The sequence below is a fragment of the Oryzias melastigma genome, linkage group LG14 (genome assembly GCF_002922805.2).
Source record: "Oryzias melastigma strain HK-1 linkage group LG14, ASM292280v2, whole genome shotgun sequence".
In the NCBI taxonomy this organism is placed as follows: Eukaryota; Metazoa; Chordata; class Actinopteri; order Beloniformes; family Adrianichthyidae; genus Oryzias; species Oryzias melastigma.
In genome coordinates this window covers 10,276,482-10,299,415 of record NC_050525.1, presented here as the reverse complement: position 1 = coordinate 10,299,415, position 22,934 = coordinate 10,276,482, and the positions used below count along the sequence as shown (strand labels likewise).

The 22,934-nt window shown below is 36.6% G+C and overlaps 1 protein-coding gene and 1 long non-coding RNA gene across 9 annotated transcripts in view; one reads left to right on the top strand and one right to left on the bottom strand.

Moving 5' to 3' along the window:
- Positions 1-22,934, top strand: part of LOC112142467 (roundabout homolog 1) — a 132,398-nt gene that overhangs the window by 102,391 nt on the left and 7,073 nt on the right. For 3 of the 6 annotated variants that reach the window (XM_036215109.1, XM_036215110.1, XM_036215112.1), the window contains 19 exons: positions 829-967; positions 1,055-1,182; positions 4,348-4,356; positions 4,652-4,776; positions 4,876-5,047; positions 9,336-9,541; positions 9,623-9,704; positions 11,153-11,318; positions 11,410-11,576; positions 11,683-11,804; positions 14,424-14,882; positions 14,968-15,139; positions 15,211-15,408; positions 16,042-16,068; positions 19,137-19,176; positions 19,355-19,509; positions 19,636-19,974; positions 21,493-21,609; positions 21,699-21,834. In XM_036215109.1, the coding sequence (XP_036071002.1) occupies positions 829-967; positions 1,055-1,182; positions 4,348-4,356; positions 4,652-4,776; positions 4,876-5,047; positions 9,336-9,541; positions 9,623-9,704; positions 11,153-11,318; positions 11,410-11,576; positions 11,683-11,804; positions 14,424-14,882; positions 14,968-15,139; positions 15,211-15,408; positions 16,042-16,068; positions 19,137-19,176; positions 19,355-19,509; positions 19,636-19,974; positions 21,493-21,609; positions 21,699-21,834 (2,959 nt within the window). The remainder of the gene's footprint in view (positions 1-828; positions 968-1,054; positions 1,183-4,347; positions 4,357-4,651; positions 4,777-4,875; positions 5,048-9,335; positions 9,542-9,622; positions 9,705-11,152; positions 11,319-11,409; positions 11,577-11,682; positions 11,805-14,423; positions 14,883-14,967; positions 15,140-15,210; positions 15,409-16,041; positions 16,069-19,136; positions 19,177-19,354; positions 19,510-19,635; positions 19,975-21,492; positions 21,610-21,698; positions 21,835-22,934) is intronic. The other 3 variants (XM_024265882.2, XM_024265883.2, XM_036215111.1) reach the window with 3 other exon arrangements.
- LOC112142469 overlaps positions 1-22,934 on the bottom strand; it is a 101,119-nt gene that overhangs the window by 75,965 nt on the left and 2,220 nt on the right. The window contains exons 2-3 of one of the 3 annotated variants that reach the window (XR_002918600.2): positions 21,675-21,837; positions 9,599-9,691 (exon numbers count right to left, since the gene is read on the bottom strand). This is a non-coding gene — a long non-coding RNA (uncharacterized LOC112142469). Of the gene's footprint in view, positions 1-9,598; positions 9,692-21,448; positions 21,639-21,674; positions 21,838-22,934 lie in introns of all 3 variants that reach the window. The other 2 variants (XR_002918598.2, XR_002918601.2) reach the window with 2 other exon arrangements.

Below are 22,934 nucleotides of genomic sequence, written 5' to 3'. Positions count from 1 at the left end.
TTTAATTTGTAAAGGGGTTGAAAACAACAATTAATTGAGTGATTTTATGATTTTTAAATGAAAATATTGTTGTGTTTGCATGCACAAACACTTAATGGAAAAATAATAAAAAAAATAGACACAAATATGATTATATGTATATAGTTTATTTTTTTCAAGTATAATTTGAACAAAAAATCTCAAATTAAGAGTTTTTATGAATTTTCTAGAACCGAATTAACATTTTGTGTACTGTGAGAAGCATATAATCCAGGGGCGGAGCTATGGGGGGGCAAAGGAGGCAGATGTCCCTTCAGCGAAAAGTTTTGTCCTTCTTGCCCCATCAATTTTTGATCAATTTTCCATCAATTTCTAATATATAAAATAATGTTATTATTACTGACAAAGACTAGGACATCATCAAACAAACTTCTTTAAAAATTGGAAAAAATAACAAAAGCAAGAGTTTGAAAATGAAATAAAAACAATAATAATAAAATAGTTTGACATACTTATTTTGATCGTTTTATTTGTAATATCTTTCCACTCTGCTGTTCTCATTTGCCACCCTTCCAAAGTCTTCTGCCCCCCCCATGAAAATGTTCTAGCTCCACCCCACTCAAATCTGTAAATAAATTCCTGAGACCATATTTTTTTAATGGACTTAGCCCTTTTGCCTTTTTTTTTTTTACTTGTTTTTCATTTTATCGGTTTAACATCTGCATTTCCAAACACGGCCTCTTCAGAATCCAATCCCAGACTTGTGATCCAGACCAGAACAACCACAGGTGATGATTGCCCAAGTCGTGATGAAACAAAAACCAACATTTTGTTTTCCGCCGCTTTCAGAGCGACCGACCTTTGTGAAGCGCCCCAGCAGTGTGGTGGTGTTGACGGACGAGAGCGTGGAGTTCCACTGTGTGGTTCAAGGAGACCCTGTTCCTATTGTTCGGTGGAGGAAAGATGATTCCGACTTACCAAAGGGAAGGTAAGATCTAATCAGCAAAAAACTCAAAAGTGTTTTTTGGTACTTTTTATGTCATTTCCTGTGTGTTTGTCTCTATTTTGCTTAAAGATATGAAGTCGTGGAGGACCATACCTTAATTATTCGTCAGGTTACGTCGTCTGATGAGGGGTCTTATACATGCGTGGTGGAGAACATGGTCGGGAAGTCTGAAGCTTCTGCCTCGCTTACAGTTCATGGTCAGTACGCCACAGATTTGTAATATTTTTGAGATTTATTATTGTCTTTTTATTATACACCTTGAAATGATGACCACCTTTAATTTTGTTACTCTCCTGTATGATCACAGTTAAGCATTCTATTCCGTTCTATTCTATTATAACCTTTTCCATCATGTGTTTTTATTCAAAAATAATATATTTCTGCATTTCCTTTCTTTCTAAGACAAATAAAAGTTTTTAGCAGCCACCATTTAAACCAATTAGGAACTAAAACAGCAGTAAAATAAATGCAGCAGGAACCACCTAAAAAGTGGCTGTTTTCTTTTCTTAGAATCGAGAATAGTTAGTAAGACACCTCACACTTGCACTGACAAAACTGAGGCAATTAAGCCCATGGCTGTGCCGCAGTGGGAAGTGTGGCCTGTGAGGACAGTGGGACTTAATTAGCGATAAGGTTGAAGTCGTTTCCTGCTGGTAAGTCCCGTGGTTTGACTTTCTTTGTTTTAGTCAGAAACCCAAGAAAAAGAAAAAAAGGCAGAAAAGGGCTTTTTTTTCTTTTTAGCAGGAGGAATGGAATAACAACCACAAAGGCATTTTGAAGTCTGTGTGATAAACAGAAGATATGAACCGGCATCTATGTCATTTGCATAACTCACTGTTCATTGAGTTCATTCAGTTTAATAATTTGGAACATTCAGGCAATTTTATTAATGATTTGAAAAATTAATTTAACTTTAGTGCTTGCTTTTACTGTGCAAGGTCAAGCCTGAAGAGAAGCCTTGTTAAAACGTTGAGTTGTAAAGTAAAGAATATCATTTTTATGACCTTTTTTCCCCTATTTTCCTTTTTGCTGCTTCCTTAGGAGCCACTTTGCTTTAATCTGTTTTACTTTTGTTTACTCAGTCAACCCCTCATGTCTTATCTTTAACAATAAAATAACATATATCTATCTATCTATCTATCTATCTAATTTCTAGCTAGAAATTAGATAACTATTTAGGTAGCTAGCTAGATAGCTATCTCGCTATCTAGCTAGTTGTCAAAATTATGACATTTATGTTTAACAGGTTACCAAAACCCCAAATTTTATTTTTGAAAATTATAATTAACACTGTAACCTGTCAGAAATTATGCAAGAGGTCATTTCTAAACAAGTTGGTTGTTCACAGAGCGCTGTATCCAAACGTATTAAGAGAAAAATTAGTGAAAGAAAAAAGTATGGTCAGAAAAGGTGCACCAGTAACAGATATAACTGAAGCCTTAAGAGGATAGGTAAGAGATATCCAATTAAGAATATTGAGGAACATTGCCAGGAGTGGACTTAGCCGGGAGTCACTGCTTCAAGAGCCACCACACAGACGAATCCTAGACATGGGCTAGAAATGGTACATTTTTCATGTCGTCGGTCGTGAAACACAGAGACGTCAAAAGCATCTTAATGGGACAATGGGGAAAAGGACTGGATGGGTCTTCAATGATTGAAAGTCCTCTTTTTATATGAAAGTCCATTGTATATGTAATTTGAAAATTGAGGTCTCAGAGTCAACAGGCAGAGTTGAGAATGATAGAATCAACAAAGCTAGAGTGAAGTTTCCACTATGAATATTTGGTGTGCCATGTCATATTGGTGTTGGTCCACTGTGTTTTCTGACAGCTGCAGACATCTGCATTCATCTGATAAAACATTTTAGAGCACTTCATACTGTCCTCTGCTGATCAACTGTATGAAAATGTTGATTTTATATCCCAACTGTATTGTGACTATGCTAATGTGGCTAACCTGTAGCCACATCTGTCATTTTTTTTTTCTGTTGTTGCTTACAAAGTTGGGAGTTTCGAGTGTTATGACTATGCTAATGTGGCTAACCTGCAGGAGTAACACCAGTCTTTATTTTTTTTAGTTGTCACTAACTTAACTTGGAGTTTTAAATTTTCTGACTATGCTAATGTGGCTAACCTGTAGCAACATCAGTCTGTTTTTTTACTTGCTGCTAACAAAGTTGGGAGTGACAAGTTTTGCGACTATGCTAATGTGGCTAACCTCAGTCTGTTTCTTTTTACTTATTGTTAACAAATTGAAAGTTACAAGTATTGTGACTATGCTAATTTGGCTAACCTGCAGTAGCAACACCAGTCTTTATTTTTATTTTACTTCTCGCTAACTTAACTGGGAGTTATACGTTTGGTGACTATACTAATGTGGCTAACCTGTAGCAACACCAGTCTGTTTTTTTACTTTTCGCTAAAATATTTGGGAGATACAGATTTTGTAAATACTCTAATGTGACTAACGGTTCAATCTTGACTAATATTATTGGAAAAGCAGCAGTGTCAACATTGAGGATTGTAAATAACACAATGTGGTTTGAGCAAAATTTTATTGTATAATTTTATTTATTTTTATCGTGTTACCAGTTGTGATTTGTAATGTTTAAAGCAAGAGTGTGTACTTGAATGACTATTTACCTTTGGTCTGTAAGCAGTGACATGGTTTTAGTTTGATTTTGTTGCAAAATTGTATTATGTGATCAGTTATTTGAGGAGAAGTTGAATGTGCGAGTGGGTATTGAATGAGTTTTTACATTTACATTGAAGTTCATATTGTACTGATTTTTACTTGTTTGGGGACTACAGATGGAAACTGGCTATCTGGTGTGAAGTGTCTTTTATGTTTTTTACACATTGTCCCTGTCAAATAAACTACTAAATAAAATAATAAATAATAAATAGCGTGTTACAAGCAAGTTTTAGAGTCAGCGTGATTGCAGCTACAAAAGTCTGAATGACAAAAGTAATTATCTCTGAGTCTTTTGTCTCATTTAATGTGCTTTATAAGTCGATGCGCCTTTTACTGTACATGACATGAGTTCAGAAATAGACCATTATTCATTGAAAGTGCATCCTTTAGTGCATGGAATTACTGTAAAGACAGCAAAACTGCAACATAGGTGACAAATGCAATAATGTAAAACCATCCCATTTATAGTTTAATTCTAGAGGGAATATAATTCCAAAATAAATACATGTGAATAATTTTAACATGTGGTGCTTAGAAAATAGATGTTGTCCTATCCAGGTCAATGTTTGTTTGTTTGTTTTCAAAAGTGATCACTGATGTTTTTTGTGTATCACATGACTTCTCATTACATTTCTTTTGTGTTTTTTTTATTTTTTCTCTTGTAGTCAATGCCGGTAAGTTGTCATCCATTTATCATCTACCATCAATCATCAAGGGAGTCATGAGCCTCTGTCCCTCTCTCAATCCTCTACAGTATGTAATTTGTGTTATATGTAGGTAAATGACTAATATTTTTCTTTTTTAAAAGATTCTCTGATTTTTATTTATTTATTTATTTAGCTGATGAAGCATTTTGACTTAATTACTTTCCCTTTTCTTATTCACACTGAGATACTCTAAAAGTGTGAAATAGGAACTCATGCAAGGCTGTCTGATAATTAGAGCTTTTTTTTTTTTTTTACCCCGCAGTGCCCCCTGCTTTCGCCATGCACCCCAGGAACCAGGTGGTGTCGGTGGGCAGGACAGTCACTTTTCAGTGTGAGGCCACAGGCAACCCGCAACCTGCTATTTTCTGGCAAAGAGAGGGCAGCGAGGTGAGACCCCCAAGCCTGTTTGATCAGGCTAAATTGGCACTCAGTTCAAATGAAGATAAGAAATGGCTTTCTAAATGGGATTTGTGTTTTTCACTTTAGAGCCTTCTGTTCTCCTACCAGCCGCCGCAGCCCTTCAGCCGGCTGTCCGTGTCTCAGATGGGCAGTTTGACTATAACTGATGTCCAGCGCTCTGATGCTGGCTTCTACAGCTGCCAGGCTCTTAACATCGCCGGCAGTGTTATCACTAAAGCATTGCTTGAGGTTTCAGATGGTGAGTACTGAAACAAAGCGTTGGAACAATATGCCTTAGTCACAACTGTCCTTATAGGTGAATATGGGGCATCTGTGGGCAGAAACTGGGCACCATTGAAGGTAGCCCACACTCGTTTTGAAGATCACTCATTGGCCCCTTAGAGAGAAAACATTCATGCATGGGGATGAGGTCATAGCAAACAACACATAAAGATAATTAAAAGGGTAGTAAGTTAGATGATTTATTTTGATCAACTCCCTTTACTCTGCACACTGCACAGAAGGCCATTTAGCATATGGTGTTCACACTGGAACTGATACTAGCGCATATACTAGCTGATACTAGCGCATGTCCTCCATCTACATTTGGAAAAGGTTTGGTGCGAGATGTCATAGCCGTTGAAATCTTGCACATCTTGCAACAGGCTTTTTCTGTCGCAGCTCTATTCCGACATATGAAAGACTCAGTGTCAAAGAATTCCGCCTGGACACAAACCGCAATTATATATTCCACCTCGATGTCCATCACTTTCCAAAGAGTCAGCACTTCAATGAGAGACGAGCGGTGCCACTTGTACATCACTAGTAAATCCAAGACCCAATCGGTAAAAGTGTGCGTTCAATGGACACGTGTTTTAAACATAGAGCCCAAAAAAATGGTCTTAAGAATGTACATGTAGACGTGAGATATTTGAACATGGAAGACTGAATTATTCATAGATGCGCATTTACATGCACTTTTCATTAAAAGTTGTTGAATGTATTTATGTGTCGTCAGTAAGTAACCAGTACATGCACCTCACTAACAAAGTTAGTGGCGTAAGGTGTGTGTGGTGTAAGGTCTGGCACATTCTCACTCCCACTCGTCATATATGAACACATGGTTCGGGCCCCCTCCACATCACTTTTTGACGTTTTGAGTGTCCCCAACTCGTCATTTTTTTTTTTTACATAGTGGCTGTTCATTTTTTAATGTACTGGCTATTTCCATTAAATCATGGGTCCCCGACCCTAGGGACCCCTAACCCGGTCCGAACTGGATTAGGGTACTAATACCCACCCAGTCCATGTCCTGGGACCAGTCCAGCACTGATACCCTAACCTAGTATTGGGGTTAGGGTCTCCAACCCTTAGGCATTACTGGGTTAGGGTATCAAACTGGGTTAGGGTACCAAACCGGGTTAGGGTACCAGTACCCGTCCGGTCAATGTCCTGGTACCAGTCCAGTACTGGTACCCTAACCCAGTTTTGGGGTTAGGATCCCCATCCCTAGGGACACCCAATCCAGTACCAGGTTAGGGTACTCATACCTGTCCTTTCCATGTCCTGGTACCAGTCCAGTTCCGGTACCGGTCCTTGTCCCGAGGGTTTGGAACCCCTGATTAGCATATGCATTCTGGAATCAGCTTGAACTTAAAAAAAAATGTCGAGGTGGGGACACCCAAAAATGTGATGTGAACCATAAGCCCATGTATGATGAGTTGGAAGTGAGAATGCGTTGTAAGTGCATGTAACTCGCACGTGCTTCACAATACATTTACCCCACACACGACAATCATATGTTTAATTTTCATGAAGTCCCTTAAGTACAAGCCTTAAGGGAACTCAGAGATACACTTTTGCTCCTGGTGTCCTCTCTACGACCATCTATGCGCCCAAACAACCCAAAAACCTGCAGCACCCATACGAGTCAACGGGTGAATGTGTCTTTTTCTTAGATACTGTTGCACTTCTTCCAAGTTCCTTTGTTGTTACTGGTTTTCCTCTCAAAAAAAAAAAAAAACCCACAGCATTCAGGATAAACCAACTTCCAGGATCCAAATTATGAATTCAAGATCAGGTTATGATGGGGGAAACTTCCGAAAATGTCATTGTCGTGTAAACTTTAAAGTGCCATTTTTTTTTCTGAAGGCATCTCTTCCATATCGTTCACATCCCTAGTTGAGACAAATCACAATTAGGATCTAAATCCACCTCGCTTCTATCAAAACAGTAATTTCTGTCAGTTAAGTCCAGATAATTGGGAATAAAAGTGGAGGATTTCCACGTGGTGTCATTATGATTCTCACCAAAGAGCTCTGAGGGCTTTTTGGTCCAAATCACACAGGATGAAGTAACTGTGTTAATTGCTTCAGAAAAGCAATTTAACTGTGCTTGAAGGCCCAGAGCAGTCATTACACACCTGTGTGATCATCAATATATGTGTCTATGCCACTTCCTGCACATGTGGATTGCATATGTTATAATTATGGAAATAATTGAAGGTATTGTGAGATAGTAAATGCTTTTACCTGCAGAGCTTTTTAATCCAGGACTGTCAGTTAAAGTGGAATGCATTTCACAGAAATATGCTAAATTGACCTTTTTTTTGGCCTTCTCCAGCTGCCCTCTGACTTCCTGCGCTTCCGCTCTGCTAACTCAAACTTAAGTTTCCTCCATTCTACCTCTCATCCTTATTCAAAGTAGTGCTTTTTTATGATAATAGCTGGTCCACATTACCTCTGGCAGATTTCAAAGTATGTTTCCATCAAGCTTTCAAGAGGTGGAGAAGTAACTTTTATTTATCATTTATTTATTTATCTATCTGAAACCTACACCCCCACGCACGAGGTTCTCAGATGTGTGTGTGCGCGGAAGCTCTGTTATCTAAGTGGAACTGTTATTAGTTGGGCTTTGCTGTCATGATTGGATCCGGCTTCGGCAGTACCTTCTAGCCAATGAATGATTAGTTGCCCTCCGCTGGAGGGGAAAAGTTGATTTCTTTTTCCTCCACTGACTGCACAGCCACCTAAGCCTATTGTTCTTCAGCTCTACCAATTTTCCTCCCAATATCTTTCACATCTTATCTTTTTCTGCCTTTTTCCACCACTTTATTTTTGTTTTCTCTTTTTCTTATCATTTTTATGCCTTTGACTGTTTAGAAACAAAAAAAACTATACATTTTGAACATCAACTCCAAGTTTCCCACATTCTGTCATAATACTGACAGCTATAAATATTGCTAATTTTGTTGTTCATTTTTTGCATTTAGTGATAAAGATGTGTGCACTGATAAAAACAGAGAACAATAAGAGTAATTTTTGATGGACAACTTATTACATTATATAACAGCCTGAGTAAAAGTAGAAAAAAGAGCATCCTAACACATCAAACTTATGATATGCACACATGACTCTTTAAGTTTATTATGTTTACATATTTAAAAATGTTTCACATTTTTTAAATAATGTTTTTGCAACAGGAATACCCACTTATCTGTATTTCTGAATATATTTTATTGATATGAACAACGTTTTCTATTATAATTTTCGAATCAAATAATGTAAAACAAAACTATTTGATTAGTTATGCAAGTTGAGCTATGAAACTTGTTAGCTCTCCATTCATACTTTGAAGAGTTAGGACACAATTTCCCGTTAAAGTTTAAGAAAATGTCTGCAAATAGTCATAAAACCTCCATAAAATATTACAAATACTCGTCTGCCTCTTCCAGTTCATCCTGGTATTGTGAAAACAGTTTTCAAATGCTAGAAAATTCCAAAATATTTTACATATCATTAATGTTTTATTCCAAAAGCTCCTTAATTTTAGTCAAGATGATTAAACAGTGTATTGGCATCCATGCATTACATCAATTATTACAATTTACTGGTTTTTCAGTTTAAATTGTCCCAATAAAAAAAAACAAATTGGTAAAAATATCCCACGTTTTTTTTTTTTTTGTTTGTTTGTTTGTTTTTAGGTCATTTTGGATGTTGGAGTTCAACAATTCATACTTCCTGAAACAATTTCATTATTCACTAGGCCCTAAATAATAAAATAATGCAAATAATCACACTATAACATAATATTTCACCTTTCACATTAAATTGCTTTAAACAGGATGCTAGGATCTTCTCAAGAAACAGTATAATGTTGCTTTTATTGCTGTTGCTAAAATAAACACTTTTAGAAATCCCAAATTAGCTTGCTAAGAGGAGTCTATAGACAAAATAAACCAAGGCACCAACACTGGATTGGTTTAGACCGCCTTAGTATTGCGCTGTTCTTTAATTACCCTCTTAAATCATATATTTGTTAATGTTATTTAGTATCTCAGCGTTTTAGATTTTGCCAGTGAAATGTCACAAAAGTGATACAAATGTACACAAAGTAATAACATGTTCTGTGATTTCATTATTGTAGTGGTTTAGTCAGGTATGATACATTTTTATCCAACTTATAACTCATGTTTCAGTGGTTCAATAACGTATAACCGCTATAACACTTAGTTATGTTTACGTCTTTCTATCCTCTGTTCCTTCTAGCTGGGTCCGACTACCCCCCTCCCTTCATCAAACAGGGCCCCAGCAATCAGACGGTCCTCGTGGACAGTACCGTGGAACTGGGCTGCCAAACTGTTGGCTCTCCACCTCCCACAGTTCATTGGAGAAAGGATGGGGTGATTCTTTCTCTAGCAGACTCTAGGATGTCTGTGACTGAAACAGGATCTCTGAAGATTTACCATACTGAGGTAAGAGGTACAGTCAGGGGGCGGGGGTTGTATAATGTATATCAAGTGATAACTAACCATTCAATACTTCTGGATACTCAGCTCGGAGATTCAGGCTTGTACACTTGTAGTGCTTCAAACCCAGGTGGGGAGGCCTCCTGGACAGCATTCCTACAAGTACAAGGTGAGTCAAATGGAAATATCAAGGTTAAAAAAGGTAACTTTCATCAAAGTAGGGCTAACTTGAGTGTGACGTGTTCAAGAGCGCCCATTCTTGAACGCACTTTTAGCATACAGTGTTCACACTGGACTGTCGCTACCCAATACTACTGTATAATACATGTACCTACAGTTGGAAGAGAGAGGCTTGGAGTGAAACGTCAAAGCGGTGCTTTTTTTTTTTTTTTTTCACAGCTCTATTCTGATCCTTCAGAGACTTGGTGTCATAGAAATCTAGCTGGGATCAAACCACAATTATTGATTCCTCTTTCGGGATACATTTTGCAAAAGTTTGGCACTTCCATAAATTAAAATCTCAGTCCTTAATTGGTGAAAGCTCAACTGGTTACATGGACTGACAATTGTCGCTGATCAGCGATCTTTTTAAATATAGTAGAGTGTAGTGAAATAATATCTGGGAACAATGTATTTATTGCTCTGAAATGCAGAATATTGTTGGATTTTAAGTTTATTTTTCCAAACATGCAGCGCTACTGACGCCGTAAGTAAACAAATCTTTGTGTCGGTGAAAGTAAAGCTAGCGAGAGCCACTGAGACTGAAGTTCCGCTCACTGACTTAAGTTCTGGAAAAAATGAATAAGCTTTAACGTCGGAGCTTTAGCTGCAGTGTTTACATTCTTTTTGGTTATGGTAACCTTTTAACAGTTGACACAATTAACATAACTTTAGCGTATTGTGAAGCGAAGAAACGCAGCCTGATTAACAGCACTGCACAGCTGAAGTACCGATGTAATCAACGTGAATCAGTTGATTCTGTCGTGGAAAAATACAACTTTTTGCATACATTTGCACCAATATGTAATACTTAGAACGAAAAATGTTGAAGAACTTTGAGGATGGAAAAACTGTGGAGAAAATTTTCAGGTTTTGTAGTTTAATAATCAAAAAACAAGAAGGGTTTTTATGCCTTTTATGTTGTTTATATTACTACTGAACAGAAGGTTTACAAAAAAAAAGTTTAAAGTAACAAACAGCATCTCTTTCTAGCTAAATCTTTGTGTTTTTATCAGTTTTGTTGATTCTGATCTCCTGTTTTAAATAAAGGTATAAATGATGGTGATTTAATACATATATATTCTCAATTTTCATATATCCAATAATATACACACAAATAGTAACAAAGATTATATTAAAAAATAAGAATCCTGGTTCAATTGGTGAATCTTTGAGTGTGAATCGAATCAGACCGCCACTGTCACACATTTTGTACATAGAGCCCATGAACGGACCTAAAAACTTGCGTATTAATGCGAGAGTTTGTAACACGAAAGTCTGAAACTCGCATATATGCATGTTTACGTAAACTTTTCATTGGAACTGGCCACTTGAACAGCCGTTGCCAAGGCCATTGTGAACGTAGCATACGCATAATGTTTTCTGTGTCTTTCTTAGAATTTGGAGTTGTGAAGTCGGTTCACCCTGTGGAGAAGAATATGATGCCACCTGCTCCGTCCAAACCCGAAGTCACTAATGTCAGTCAGACATCAGTGACGCTGTCATGGAAATCTAGTCCTAATAACGATAAACTACCTACATCTTACCTCATCGAGGCATTCAGGTAAGACATTCATCAGAAATATTGAAATCCATTTGTGTTAGATTCTTAATCTTTTTCTCACATTTTTTTTTTTTGGTTTTAAACTCCAAAGTTACACTTTAGGTAACAGATGGGTGACTCTAGCAGAGCACGTGAGAGCAGAGACGTTAGTCCTGAGAAACCTGAAACCTGGAGCCGTCTACCTCTTTATGATCCGAGCAGTGAATGCTTATGGCCTCAGTGATCCCAGTCCAATATCAGAATCTGTCAGAACTCAGGGTCAGTGCCACACCTTCCTCACATACGTTTTCCCTCATGACTCACAGGCATATGCTAATGTCGGTGTAAACGTGATTATGTTTTTATTTTGCTTTGAAACATGTAGACAGCACTGCCACTATAAAGGGGGTGGACCACCGTCACATCCAGAGTGAACTTGGAGACGTCGTTATCCACCTGCACATGCCCACGATTCTGTCGGGATCTGCTGTGAGACTGCAGTGGATGGTAAGGTTTGCCACAAACAAAAGTCTCTCTGATGTCCTGATGATACATGTGCAGTCAATTACGCTGTGTGACATTCATGGGATAGAAAGCTGGAAGCTTTTTTTTTTTTTTTTGTAAAGATGGAGAGAAAAAGAGGATTCGAGAGAACAATGTTGAAACTTAAAATAAAGCAAACAAAAAAAGAAGGATTCCTAATAGAATAGTGCAAACTTAATCCCACAAATGAATGCAATATGACACCAGTCTTGTTTTAGGTCATTTTTTTTAATTATCTTGCACTCATTTACCTTTCTAAAAACAGCAAAGCCTAAGGGTTGTATTCATCTGGTGCAGAGATCAGTAACTTATAGAAGTTCTTTTTTTTATGCAATAAAACTTTTATTTGGTAAACAACTTACTGAAACTATGATTTAAAGCATAATCTTATAAGACAAACTGAACTATAAGGCACATTAAGTGAGACAAAGGAGTCAGACATAGATCTGTCAACCAGTTAGAGTTCACAGTAGCGGTTCATAGTAATTCTAGAAACTTGTTTGTGACATTCTACATACTGGACATGATAAAAGCATTAGGTATGTTAGCATGTTTACAATACTTCTAACTCACAACCTTGTTTGCAATATGTAAAAATAATAGACTAATACTGTAAAAACACATGTTATTGTGACTCCGCAAACTCCCAAGCTTGCAAGTAGCATAGAATTAGTATTTTTACAATAACTCCCAACCTTATTCGTGAGACGTAAATATAACAAACATTGAAATCAAACATTGCTGTGACTATGCTAACTCTCGAGCTTGTTAGTGACATCAAAAAAGCAGTGCGACACCTTTACACATTACTTGCATGAGCATATTTACAATAATTCCCAACTTATTCGAAATACATAAAAGTAAGAGACTGATGCCACTAAAACAAATGTCAAAAAACACGTAAAAAACAGTGTGACACTACTACATGCTAGCCATGTTAGCATCTTTACAAGAACACCCATTCTTTTTTGCAACTCATAAAAAACAGACTGATACAGTTAATTGAATCATTGCTCTGACTTTGCAAACTCCCAAACTTGTTAATCACTCAAAAACACAGTCCAACACCGCTACACATTAGCCCTGTTTTTACAATAATAGCCAACTTGTTGGTAATTTGTAAAAAATGATATATCGCTAAAACAAACATTTCTGTAACTATCCTAACTCCCAAGCTTGTTAGAAACGCAGTCCAACAACGCTACACATTAGCTGCATTAGCATAATACAATAATTTCCAACCTTATTTGCAAAACGTAGAGATACAAGACTGATACAGCTAAAACAAACATTATTGTGAATACGCTAACTCCCAAACTTGTTAATCACATGTAAAAAGACACCGTTTGACACCGCTATACGTTAGCCGTGTTAGCATCTTTACAATAGCACCCAACATCATTCGCAAGGCACTTCTAAAGCAAACATTGCTGTGATTATGCTAACTCCCAAGTTTGCTAGTAACATAGATACATGCAGTCTGACACCACTACACATTAGCCACTTTAGCATATTTACAATAACTCACAACTTTATTTGAAAGACATAAAAAACAGACTGATACCACTAAAACAAACGTTATTGTGACTATGCTAACCCCCAACCTTGTTTATTACATGTTTAAAAAAACAGTTCAACACCGCTACTCATTAGCTGTGTTAGCATCTTTACAGTAACACCCAACCTTGTTTGCAACTAGCAAAAAATTAAAAAAAACAGACTGATACCACTAAAACAAACCTTGCTGTGACAAGCTTGTTAGTAAATGTAGTCTGATACTGCTATAAATTAGCCACATTAGCATATTTATAATATCTTACAGCCTTTTTCAGAAGAAAACAGACAGAAACAGCTAAAACTAGAGCTACTGTGACTACGCCAACTCCCAACCTTGCTAGTAATGCGTAAAAGAACACAGTACTAATAATACTTGTTAGCCGCATTAGCTAACAGTACAGTAACCTCAACGTCAACCAGACTGACATTTTGACAGAGCACTGTGTACCTTTCAAGGTAATTTCAACATCAGCAACAACAACCAGAATTCATCTACTTAGAAGGCACCCTGGATTACAAGATCTTTTTATTTTAATTTATTTGTGCCTTTTAGTGCATGCTTTAGTGTACATCCCTATTTTTAAAGTGTGCCAATTGAATAATTTGAAAACTAAGTTTTAAGCCTTGGATATTTTGTCTGCTGAAACATATCAGTATATTTATTCTGTTTGGTAAGTGAAAATTCTGCTGAAATTCTCCACAAGAATTATGTTCAGGCTGTGCCAGAGCAGTGTGGTTTCAATGGAAACTACTTTTGCCTTTTTTTTTTTTTTTTCTGAACTTGAACTGCGTGGAAACCATTAATGGCCTCATATTTCATGTGAGGAAAAGTATAGCGGAAAAGTCAGCTAACCGGGTTTTCACAAAGCCTTCTTGCCAGATGTGCTTTGCTGCATAAGATGAGGTCGTCACTGTCGTTTTTTTTTTTGGTGAACTCCACCTGACTCAGACCCCTTTTATTTACTCCAGCGGTCATGTGATCAGGAAAACTGGTCCGAACGTGTTGTCATTGATGCTTCTTGGCAGGTAGAGCAGCAGTCCCCGTACATCCAGGGCTTCAAGGTGCTTTACAGGTTGTCCGCTGAGCACGGCCAGCCGGAGGTGCAGTGGAGTGTCCTGGAAGTTCACGGCTCACAGGAGGACAGCGTGGTCATTAGTCATCTAAAAAAAGGATCCATCTACGAGTTCAAAGTCCGCCCCTTCTTTGACGAATTCCAGGGGGCTGACAGTGAGGTGAAGGTGGTCAGAACATTGGATGAAGGTACTTTATTTTATTTTTTCAGTAAAATGATGATTTATTTTGAAGTCCATTTTCTTTTGCATGTGTCAGCATGTCAGAAACGTGTCTCTCTATGCCTCTCAGTCCCTAGAAGAGCCCCCCAGGGGGTCACAGTTACAAAGAGTGATGCCAACGGTACCGCTATCCTTGTTTCCTGGAAACCACCTCCAGAGGCAGGAGAGGATGGCTTCATTCAGGAGTACAAGGTACAAAAATAAAACTAAATTTGTGAAACGGTGTGGTTTGATGTATCCCTCAGGCGATTGCTGTCATCTCGTTGGCTTTTGACAGATCTGGTGCCTGGGTAATGAGAGCCGCTACCATGTAAACCAGTCGGTGGATGGTTCCACCTTCGCTGTGCTTATTTCCAGTCTGGCACCAGGAATTCGCTACAGTGTGGAGGTTGCAGCCAGCAATGGTGCCGGGCTTGGAGTCAAGAGCGAGGCGGCTTTCTTTCAGTTTGGTAGGAGTTTTTACTCTTCTTTTAGTCAATATATTTATGTGTGTTTTAACATTTTTCTTTCTCTTTTTTAGATTCTGCTGGGCAGATGATGGTAATCAGTGACAAGAGAGATGCTTTATCACACATCTCAGATGTGGTGAAGCAGCCAGCTTTTATTGCTGGCATTGGCGCCACCTGCTGGTTTGTTCTCATGATTTTCAGTGTGTGGCTCTACAGGCACCGCAAAAAGAGAAGTGGTCTCAGCAGCACATACACTGGAATCCGCAAAGGTGTGTTCAGATTAGATAATGAAAAATGTATGTTTATGCTCATATAACCAAAAAAATAAATAAAGTAAACATCTGTCACCTTTGTAGAATGATTAAAGAAAATGTTTGGATTATAGAGGTTATCGAGCCGTGACATTTTGCCACAGCACTTCTCATTTTAGTGGCATTAAAGAATATTTTCCCAGCAAGATAAGCAGATGACATTAAAAGGTGACCATTTCTGTTTTAATCCATCCTTTGATACAAAGACCTCAGAGATAAATCTGCATTTGAGGCACTGCCGGCTTTGAAAATCTGACCTTTAATCACTTATTTGTAGACTGTCTCTTCCTTGACCTAACACAGTACTTGGCGGCACCGGCCTGTCAACCTGCCATGATCACGTCGGCCACAGTAGCGCCGCTGTTATCCTCCTGTCTGTCAGCTTGTTTTTTCCCCCTTAATTAACCTTCACTTTGGACACGTAAATCGTAGGCAGCGGCGGCACAGATGGCATGTGCTTATTTAAATGTTTCCATGCTTCAAATCAGACTTAAAGCAGCACATAACGTTGTAAAGCCTGATCATAGTAAATTAGCTAAATCTGATGTGTTAGGTTTAAGTTATCTGAATCCTTTGTTTTTGTCCCTACAGTCCCATCATTCACCTTTACACCAACAGGTACGTTCTGATCTTTGCTCTAATTAGAAAAAGCTTTCTGATTTTTGGTTGTAATGTCATTTTCCGAATAACAATAAAAGCTGCTTTATTTTATCCAAAGTTAATACAGAAATTTAGTCAATTAAATCACATCAAAAAAACGCACCGAGACTCGAAATAGGGGCGGAGCTACAGAGGGGCAGCTGCCCCTTTAGCAAAAAGCTTCCCCATTCAAATTGTGTGTCAATGTTAGTTTTATTATTGATAAAGACTAGAAAATCATAAATACAAGGTTTTTTAAGTTATAGTACCTCCATTTTATTAATAAAAACTACAGATTGGTGGCGGGGTACAGATAATAATTTACAGAATCGATTTGATTCAGATTTTTTTTTAATTCTTTTGATCTTTTCAATTCTATTTTGAATTTACGCAGTTTACTCATTCAAACACATTTGTTCAGAAATCCATCAATATTCTATATGTATACGAAAGTTCACATACTGTAAAATGTATTATATACATAGTGAAATAATGAGATTGTTAATAGCATACAGTGTTACATGGTTTATCATAAGGAAAACCTCTAACAAAAATGTTCATCATTTACATTGTAAACATTGTTCTGTTTCTCCTGGGGGGTGTTTCAGTTTGGCCACTAGGTGGCAATCGCACTCTAGCAGTTCACTTTTTTCAAGACGAATAAGCAAAGAATGAGCTAAAAACGTTGCTTTAGACCACAAATGGTTACTTTAAAAAATATGTCCTTAAGAGTTTGGAAAATTCATGCTTGTGAGCATATAGAGATGTACATTTAGTCAGAAATGTATGTTTACGCCAACCCAGCATTAGCATTAGCTGTCCTATGGGAAATTCCATTAAACATTAGCATCAAGCTAGCAGACTTTAGCTTTATGTGCTTGATTATTCTCTACTTTTATGGATGAATTGATCTGAAAATCTTAAATCAATTCAGATTGATTAACTGATTTTATTAAGACAGCCCTACTACAGATGTCCCTATCCAATCGCGTGATCGGAAATAGAGGCGCCATCACATGATTGATGACTTGATTGTAATCGATGTTGTACCCCAATTGGTGATTGGATATTTAGTCTATTTTATTCTTATGATCAGTACTTTATAATCCAAATGTAGTTTTACAAATAAATAAGCTACTAGAAGCTTGTACATCATAAACAGATCATTACATTTTATTGGCGTAAAGCGCAGCAGGGGGCTAACAAAAACAGCTTGCTAAAGCTAACGAGACATTAGAAGATATCATACATTGATATGAGCTAGTCATGAATACTAATCATATTCATGCTATACCAACGATTTTAAAAGAAACTTTTGAAGAGTTTTTAATGGATATATGAATCATATGTGATCAAAAAGTTCAATAGTTCTAAAGATCCTAAAGCTTCACTCACTAAACCTTCTCACTATCGCCTACTTTTACTTGTAAAATAGTTGGCTAATTTTAGTTAGCCTAAATTAGTCAGCTAAAATTTGTTAGCTAATTTTTAAATTAGTCACCTAATTAGTCAACTAAATTGCTCTATTCTTACCTAATTGGTCAAGGTACTTTAAAGAAGTTCTGTGTTTAAGAGTTAAATTATGAAAAAGGACAAATTAAATAAAAATTGGGCTCAACCTGGATTTGTTTATTACACTTTTTCATTTTTTAAATGTGTTATCAAAGTATGGGATAGGAGTCCGTATTGACACACACTCAAAATCACATGACTCGGAATTAGATCAGGCCCAAAAACCTTTATCGGGGCATCACTATTGATAGCAATAATAAACCTTTTTGGGATACCTTTTTTAAATCTTGTGTTTGTTATAACTTACATTTGCCACCCTACCCAAGTCTTCTGCCTCCTCTCATCACCCCTAAAAAATGATCTAGCTCCGCCCCTGACTCAAATGATGTGCTTTTTTATGAGGTATCAAGTCATTAATATTTTGACATTTAATACTTTTGACTAAAGACAAATAAGAGATGTATTTTATTGTTTATAGGTAAAGTAAATAATACAATTGTGGTGTATCTCTTTTATTTTCAATTAGAAAGCAAAAAGTAATAGTCAAGCTGACAACAATTTATTAACATAAACTATATTCATGTTTTTCAATAAAAGAGAGTAAAAATGTAAATTGTAAATATACTAAACACAAGGCACACAAGCAAAAAATGATTTTGTGTATCTATATGTTGATCAAGACACTCAAAACAGGAGTTTACGAACCTAAAAAATACATATATTTATTGATAGATGTGGGTGATAGAAAAGTATCTATTTCTCTTGAATCGCTTTTATTTTTTTATTTTTATTGCTAAACCTTTGTGCAAATGTGTTTTCCTACTAAGGAACTTTAAACTGTTATGTAAAATGTTTCTCATTTGTGACGATTCAGTTACATATTACTTGAAAAATTAAAGAGAGAAAAAAAATTAATTACATATTTGTCAATTTTTGTCAAACAAATTGTAATATATAGCCTGATACATATCGTTATTGTGATATAAAATAATTTATATTGTGATATACATGTTTTTTTCCCAAAACTACATCGCCCAGAACTACATCCATGTGTTGTACATTAAAATATATTTATGTGTAGTAATATACTGTATGTGTATATGGGTATTTCAATATGTACTTATTAGAGGGACTATAATGGAGAGTGGGTACACTGGGTTTTGTAATATATATTTTTTCTAAGGTATAAGGGTAAGAATTTATTAGACTTTCACTTCTTTCTTTTGGATATATATCTTGTGCTTGTATTTATCTTCCTTTATAAAGTGCATGTCTGAAATAAAATGTTATCATCATCAAAAGAAAAAAAATCTGCTTTAATGTTCAATTTATACTGAAACAGCAATAGAAACATACAGAAATGTTTTGTCTTCTTCCAAATTCAGTCAGTCAGCCTGAATGTTCAGAAGTGTGTGCTGAAGCTTTCCCATCTTTTTTCCCAGATTCTTAACCTGCTTTCATGCCTTCCTCCCCCTTTGGCTCTTTATCAGTGTGTCAGCTCATCAAGGTTGAATCTTTCCTGTCTATCTTTGCAGTTGCATATCAAAGAGGAGAATCTGCGTGCAGCGCTGGCAGGTTACTGATATTTTTGTCCCTTTTGTGTTATATAAAGACCGGTTCCGCCGTGGAAGCACTAGGGGGAGATGTCTCCCTGCTCTTGACGGGAGCTCGGTGCTTCCACTGCTCACTCATTACTGATGCGAGGAGGTGGCGGCTTTTCTGATTGACAGCACTGTGGTTCTCCTCGTTGCAGACCTGGCCCTCTCAGCATGGGTGAACCTCTAAACCAGCTGTGGCTGCCAGACAATTGGCCCAATCCGAGTGCCAATCATTTGGATTGTGGCATCAACTGCTGCAATAATGGCAATGGCACCAGTGACAGCAACATGACAACGTACAGTCGGCCAGGTTGGTTCAAAAATAGATAGTCTCATAAGTCAGGAGAAAGCCTCTGAAAAAAGTGTTTTCTAAGAAGATGAAAAAGCTCTCTTTCTGGTGTTATTGCTTTGTTCATGTGCTGCCTCTTCCACCCAGCTGACTGCATCGCCAACTATGGAAACCATCCAGACAACAAACAAGGGGGACAGCTCGGGACAGCCATCTACAGTGACATAAACCTTTCCAACAAGCTTAGTGAGATTAAAACAATCAACAATTTGGGCTATGTGAGTCCAGGAGGAGATTCGACGGGCACATACGAGCCTATTCCTTACGCCACCACGCAGCTCATTCAGGCCAGCATTAAGAACAAGGGGGCGACTCTGTCAGAACCTCTCGACATACCATGCTGGAAACAACCCCCCAACCTGCCTCCCATCACCAAGGAGATGGCGGCTCAGATGCAGCACAGCATGGCGGAGCAAAGCAGTAAAGGTATTGACACAAGTCCACGCGCATTACTGCGATAGAGTATTTACAAACGAAAAAAAAAAATTACAGCCATAAAGTTGTACATTCAGGAATAAAAAAAACGGTTAAATGATAAGAATAAAGTCATAGATTTACGAGTTTCAAAGTTATAAATGTATTACTTTGAATCTCATTAATGTACAACATTAAAACACATACAGTGACTAGAAAAAAGTCATAAATTCACGATAAAAAACCTGTAACTGTTAAATTATGAAAACAAAGTTGTAGATTTACGACTTTAAAAAGCATAGACTTATTAATTTAAATCTCGTGAATTTACAACTTTAAAACAGCTACATTTACATAAAGAAATCATCCATTCACGAAAAAAAGTTATTGTTAAATTGCAAGAATAAAGATGCATATTTATGACTTTTAAGAGTCATAAATGGACAACGTTAAGACACATGCATTTACCTGAAAAAAGTTGTAACTGTTAAATTATGAGAATAAAGTAATAGATTTACGACTTTTACGTCAAAAAAGTCATAACAGTTACGAGAAAATGTCGTAACAGCTAAACTGCGAGAGAAAAGTAATATATTTACGACTTTAAAGTCATAAATTTATGACACTAGAGCTCATAAATGTACAACTTTAAAACAGGTATATTTATATGCAAAAAATTATACATTTAGCAGAAAAAAGTTGCAACTTCTAATTTACAAGAGTAAAGTTTTAGATTTACGACTTTAAAAATCATACATCTGTTACCGTAAATCTCGTAAATGTACGACTTTAAAACAGGTATATGTACAGCAAAAAAATCATACAATTACCAGAAAAAAGTTGAACTCTTAAATTGCGAGAATTCAGTAAAGGATTTACGACTTTAAAAGGCATACATTTATGAATTTACATTTTGTAAATCTACAACTTTAAAAGAGCTACATAAAAAAAAAAGTTGTAAGTCTTAAGTTGCGAGAATAAAGCAACTTTTTTATGGCTTTAAAAGTCATGAATATATTACTTTAAATCTTGTAAATTTACAACTTTAAAACAATACATTTTTTTTCCAAAAAGTCCATCATTCACATTAAAAATAACGAGAATAAAGTCATAAATTCACGACTTTAAATCTTGTAAATGTACAACTTTAAAACAAGTACATTTACGAGAACAAAGTTGTAACTGTTAAATGACAAGACTAAAGACATATTTAAGACTTTGAAAGTCATACATTTCTTACTTTAAATCTCCTAAATGAATGACTTTAAAATTATGAATTTCCCAGAAAAGACTCCAAAGTTGTCTGTTTACTGGAGGGACAGGACTGCAGGGATTTCGCTAATCTCGAATTACTATGTTTTTTGTGGTCTTAAAGTTGTAAATATCTGAAAAAAATGTCATACATTTTCTATTTTATTCTTGTAATATAACTTTGCTTTGTTTTGGTGGGCCTAAAGCCCTAAAGCTATGTCATACTTAAACTTACTGAAAGAAGAAAGAAGGATGTTTGAGATGTTGTCTTGTCTTTAGATCTGCAGGGAAGCGAAGGCGGCGTGATCCACCCAAAGCTGATGCTGAACCACACACACAATCACGGCACAGGAAGCTCCAGTCACAGCTCAGACAGAGGCAGCAGCAGCACCTCAGGTGAAACCGTCAGTGGTTCCTTCCCTCTGCTAAACATTTACAAATCAAAGAGTGTCTGTGTTTACCTCTGTGTGCTTTACATTTTGCAGGGAGCGCAATTCAAAGGAAAGGAGTCAGGGCTCCAAAGACCTCGAAACATAATGGGGTTAGCTGGGGGGAACAGCTGTCCTCTGTTCAGGCTGACGCCTGGGACTGCGATGAATACAGTCTTCCCATGGAAGGAAGGTACTGCAAACACACACAGATATTAAAGTCAAGTGACAACTATCACACTCCTGTATTTCTATAACTTTATGCATCAGATAAATGACCAAAAGTCAGTTTTAATTTTTGACTATTGCGTTCAGTGTGATCAGTTTGACACAACAAAAATATATTCATTGGTACGCAATCACTCCTTTTCCTCACGATTCGGTTTAATGGTGTGATGTGCTGTTCAGTTTTAATCCAAAATTGTGTTATCCTTTGTTTAAACCAGAGGTCTGCAACCTGCGGCTCCAGAGCCACATGTGGCTATTTCATTTCTCCATGGTGGCTCTCTGGCTGAAGAAAAAGACAATAGTAATTTTCAAAAGTTTGGAGATAAGCTATTATTCTAGCAACATGCTAACATTTTTGGCTAATATGTTTTCTACTGGGGTTTTTAGGCTAATTTAGAGTTTAGCTTCTATTTTAGCAACAGGCTATAATTTTTAACTAATTTAGTTTCTGAGGAATTTTATGCTAATTTGGGGTTTAGCTAATGATTTAGCAACAAGCTGAGGTTTTAGGCTAATTTGTTATCTACTGAAATTTTTGGGGATAATTTAGGATTTAGCTTTTTTTAGAACTAGGCTAATTTTTTTGACTAATTTAGCTTACTGAGAAATTTTAGGTCATTTAGGAGTTCAGCTAGGAATTGAGCAACGATCTTATTTTGGCTAAGTTTGGCCTCTAATGAAATTATTTATGCAAATTTGGAGTAAAGCTAATATTTGAGCAATATGCTAACATTTTTTGGCTAATTTGTTATTTACTAGAATTTTTAGGCTAATTTTGAGTTTAACTTTTATTTTGGCAACATGCTAACATTTTTGGCTGATTTAATTTAAATTTACTGAGAAATTTTATGCTAATTTGAAGTTCAGCTAGTAGTTAGGCAACAAGCTAGCTTTTTCGCTAATTTGGCGTTTCCTAAAGGTAAAAGGTAAAAATGTTTAAAAATATCCCATATTGAGAAATGCTAGTTTCTTTTTACATTTTTCCTTATGTTTGTGCCAAAAATTAGACATAATTCATATTTTTAAAAAAAATTCTTAAAGGCTAAAGTAAGACTATGCAGCTCC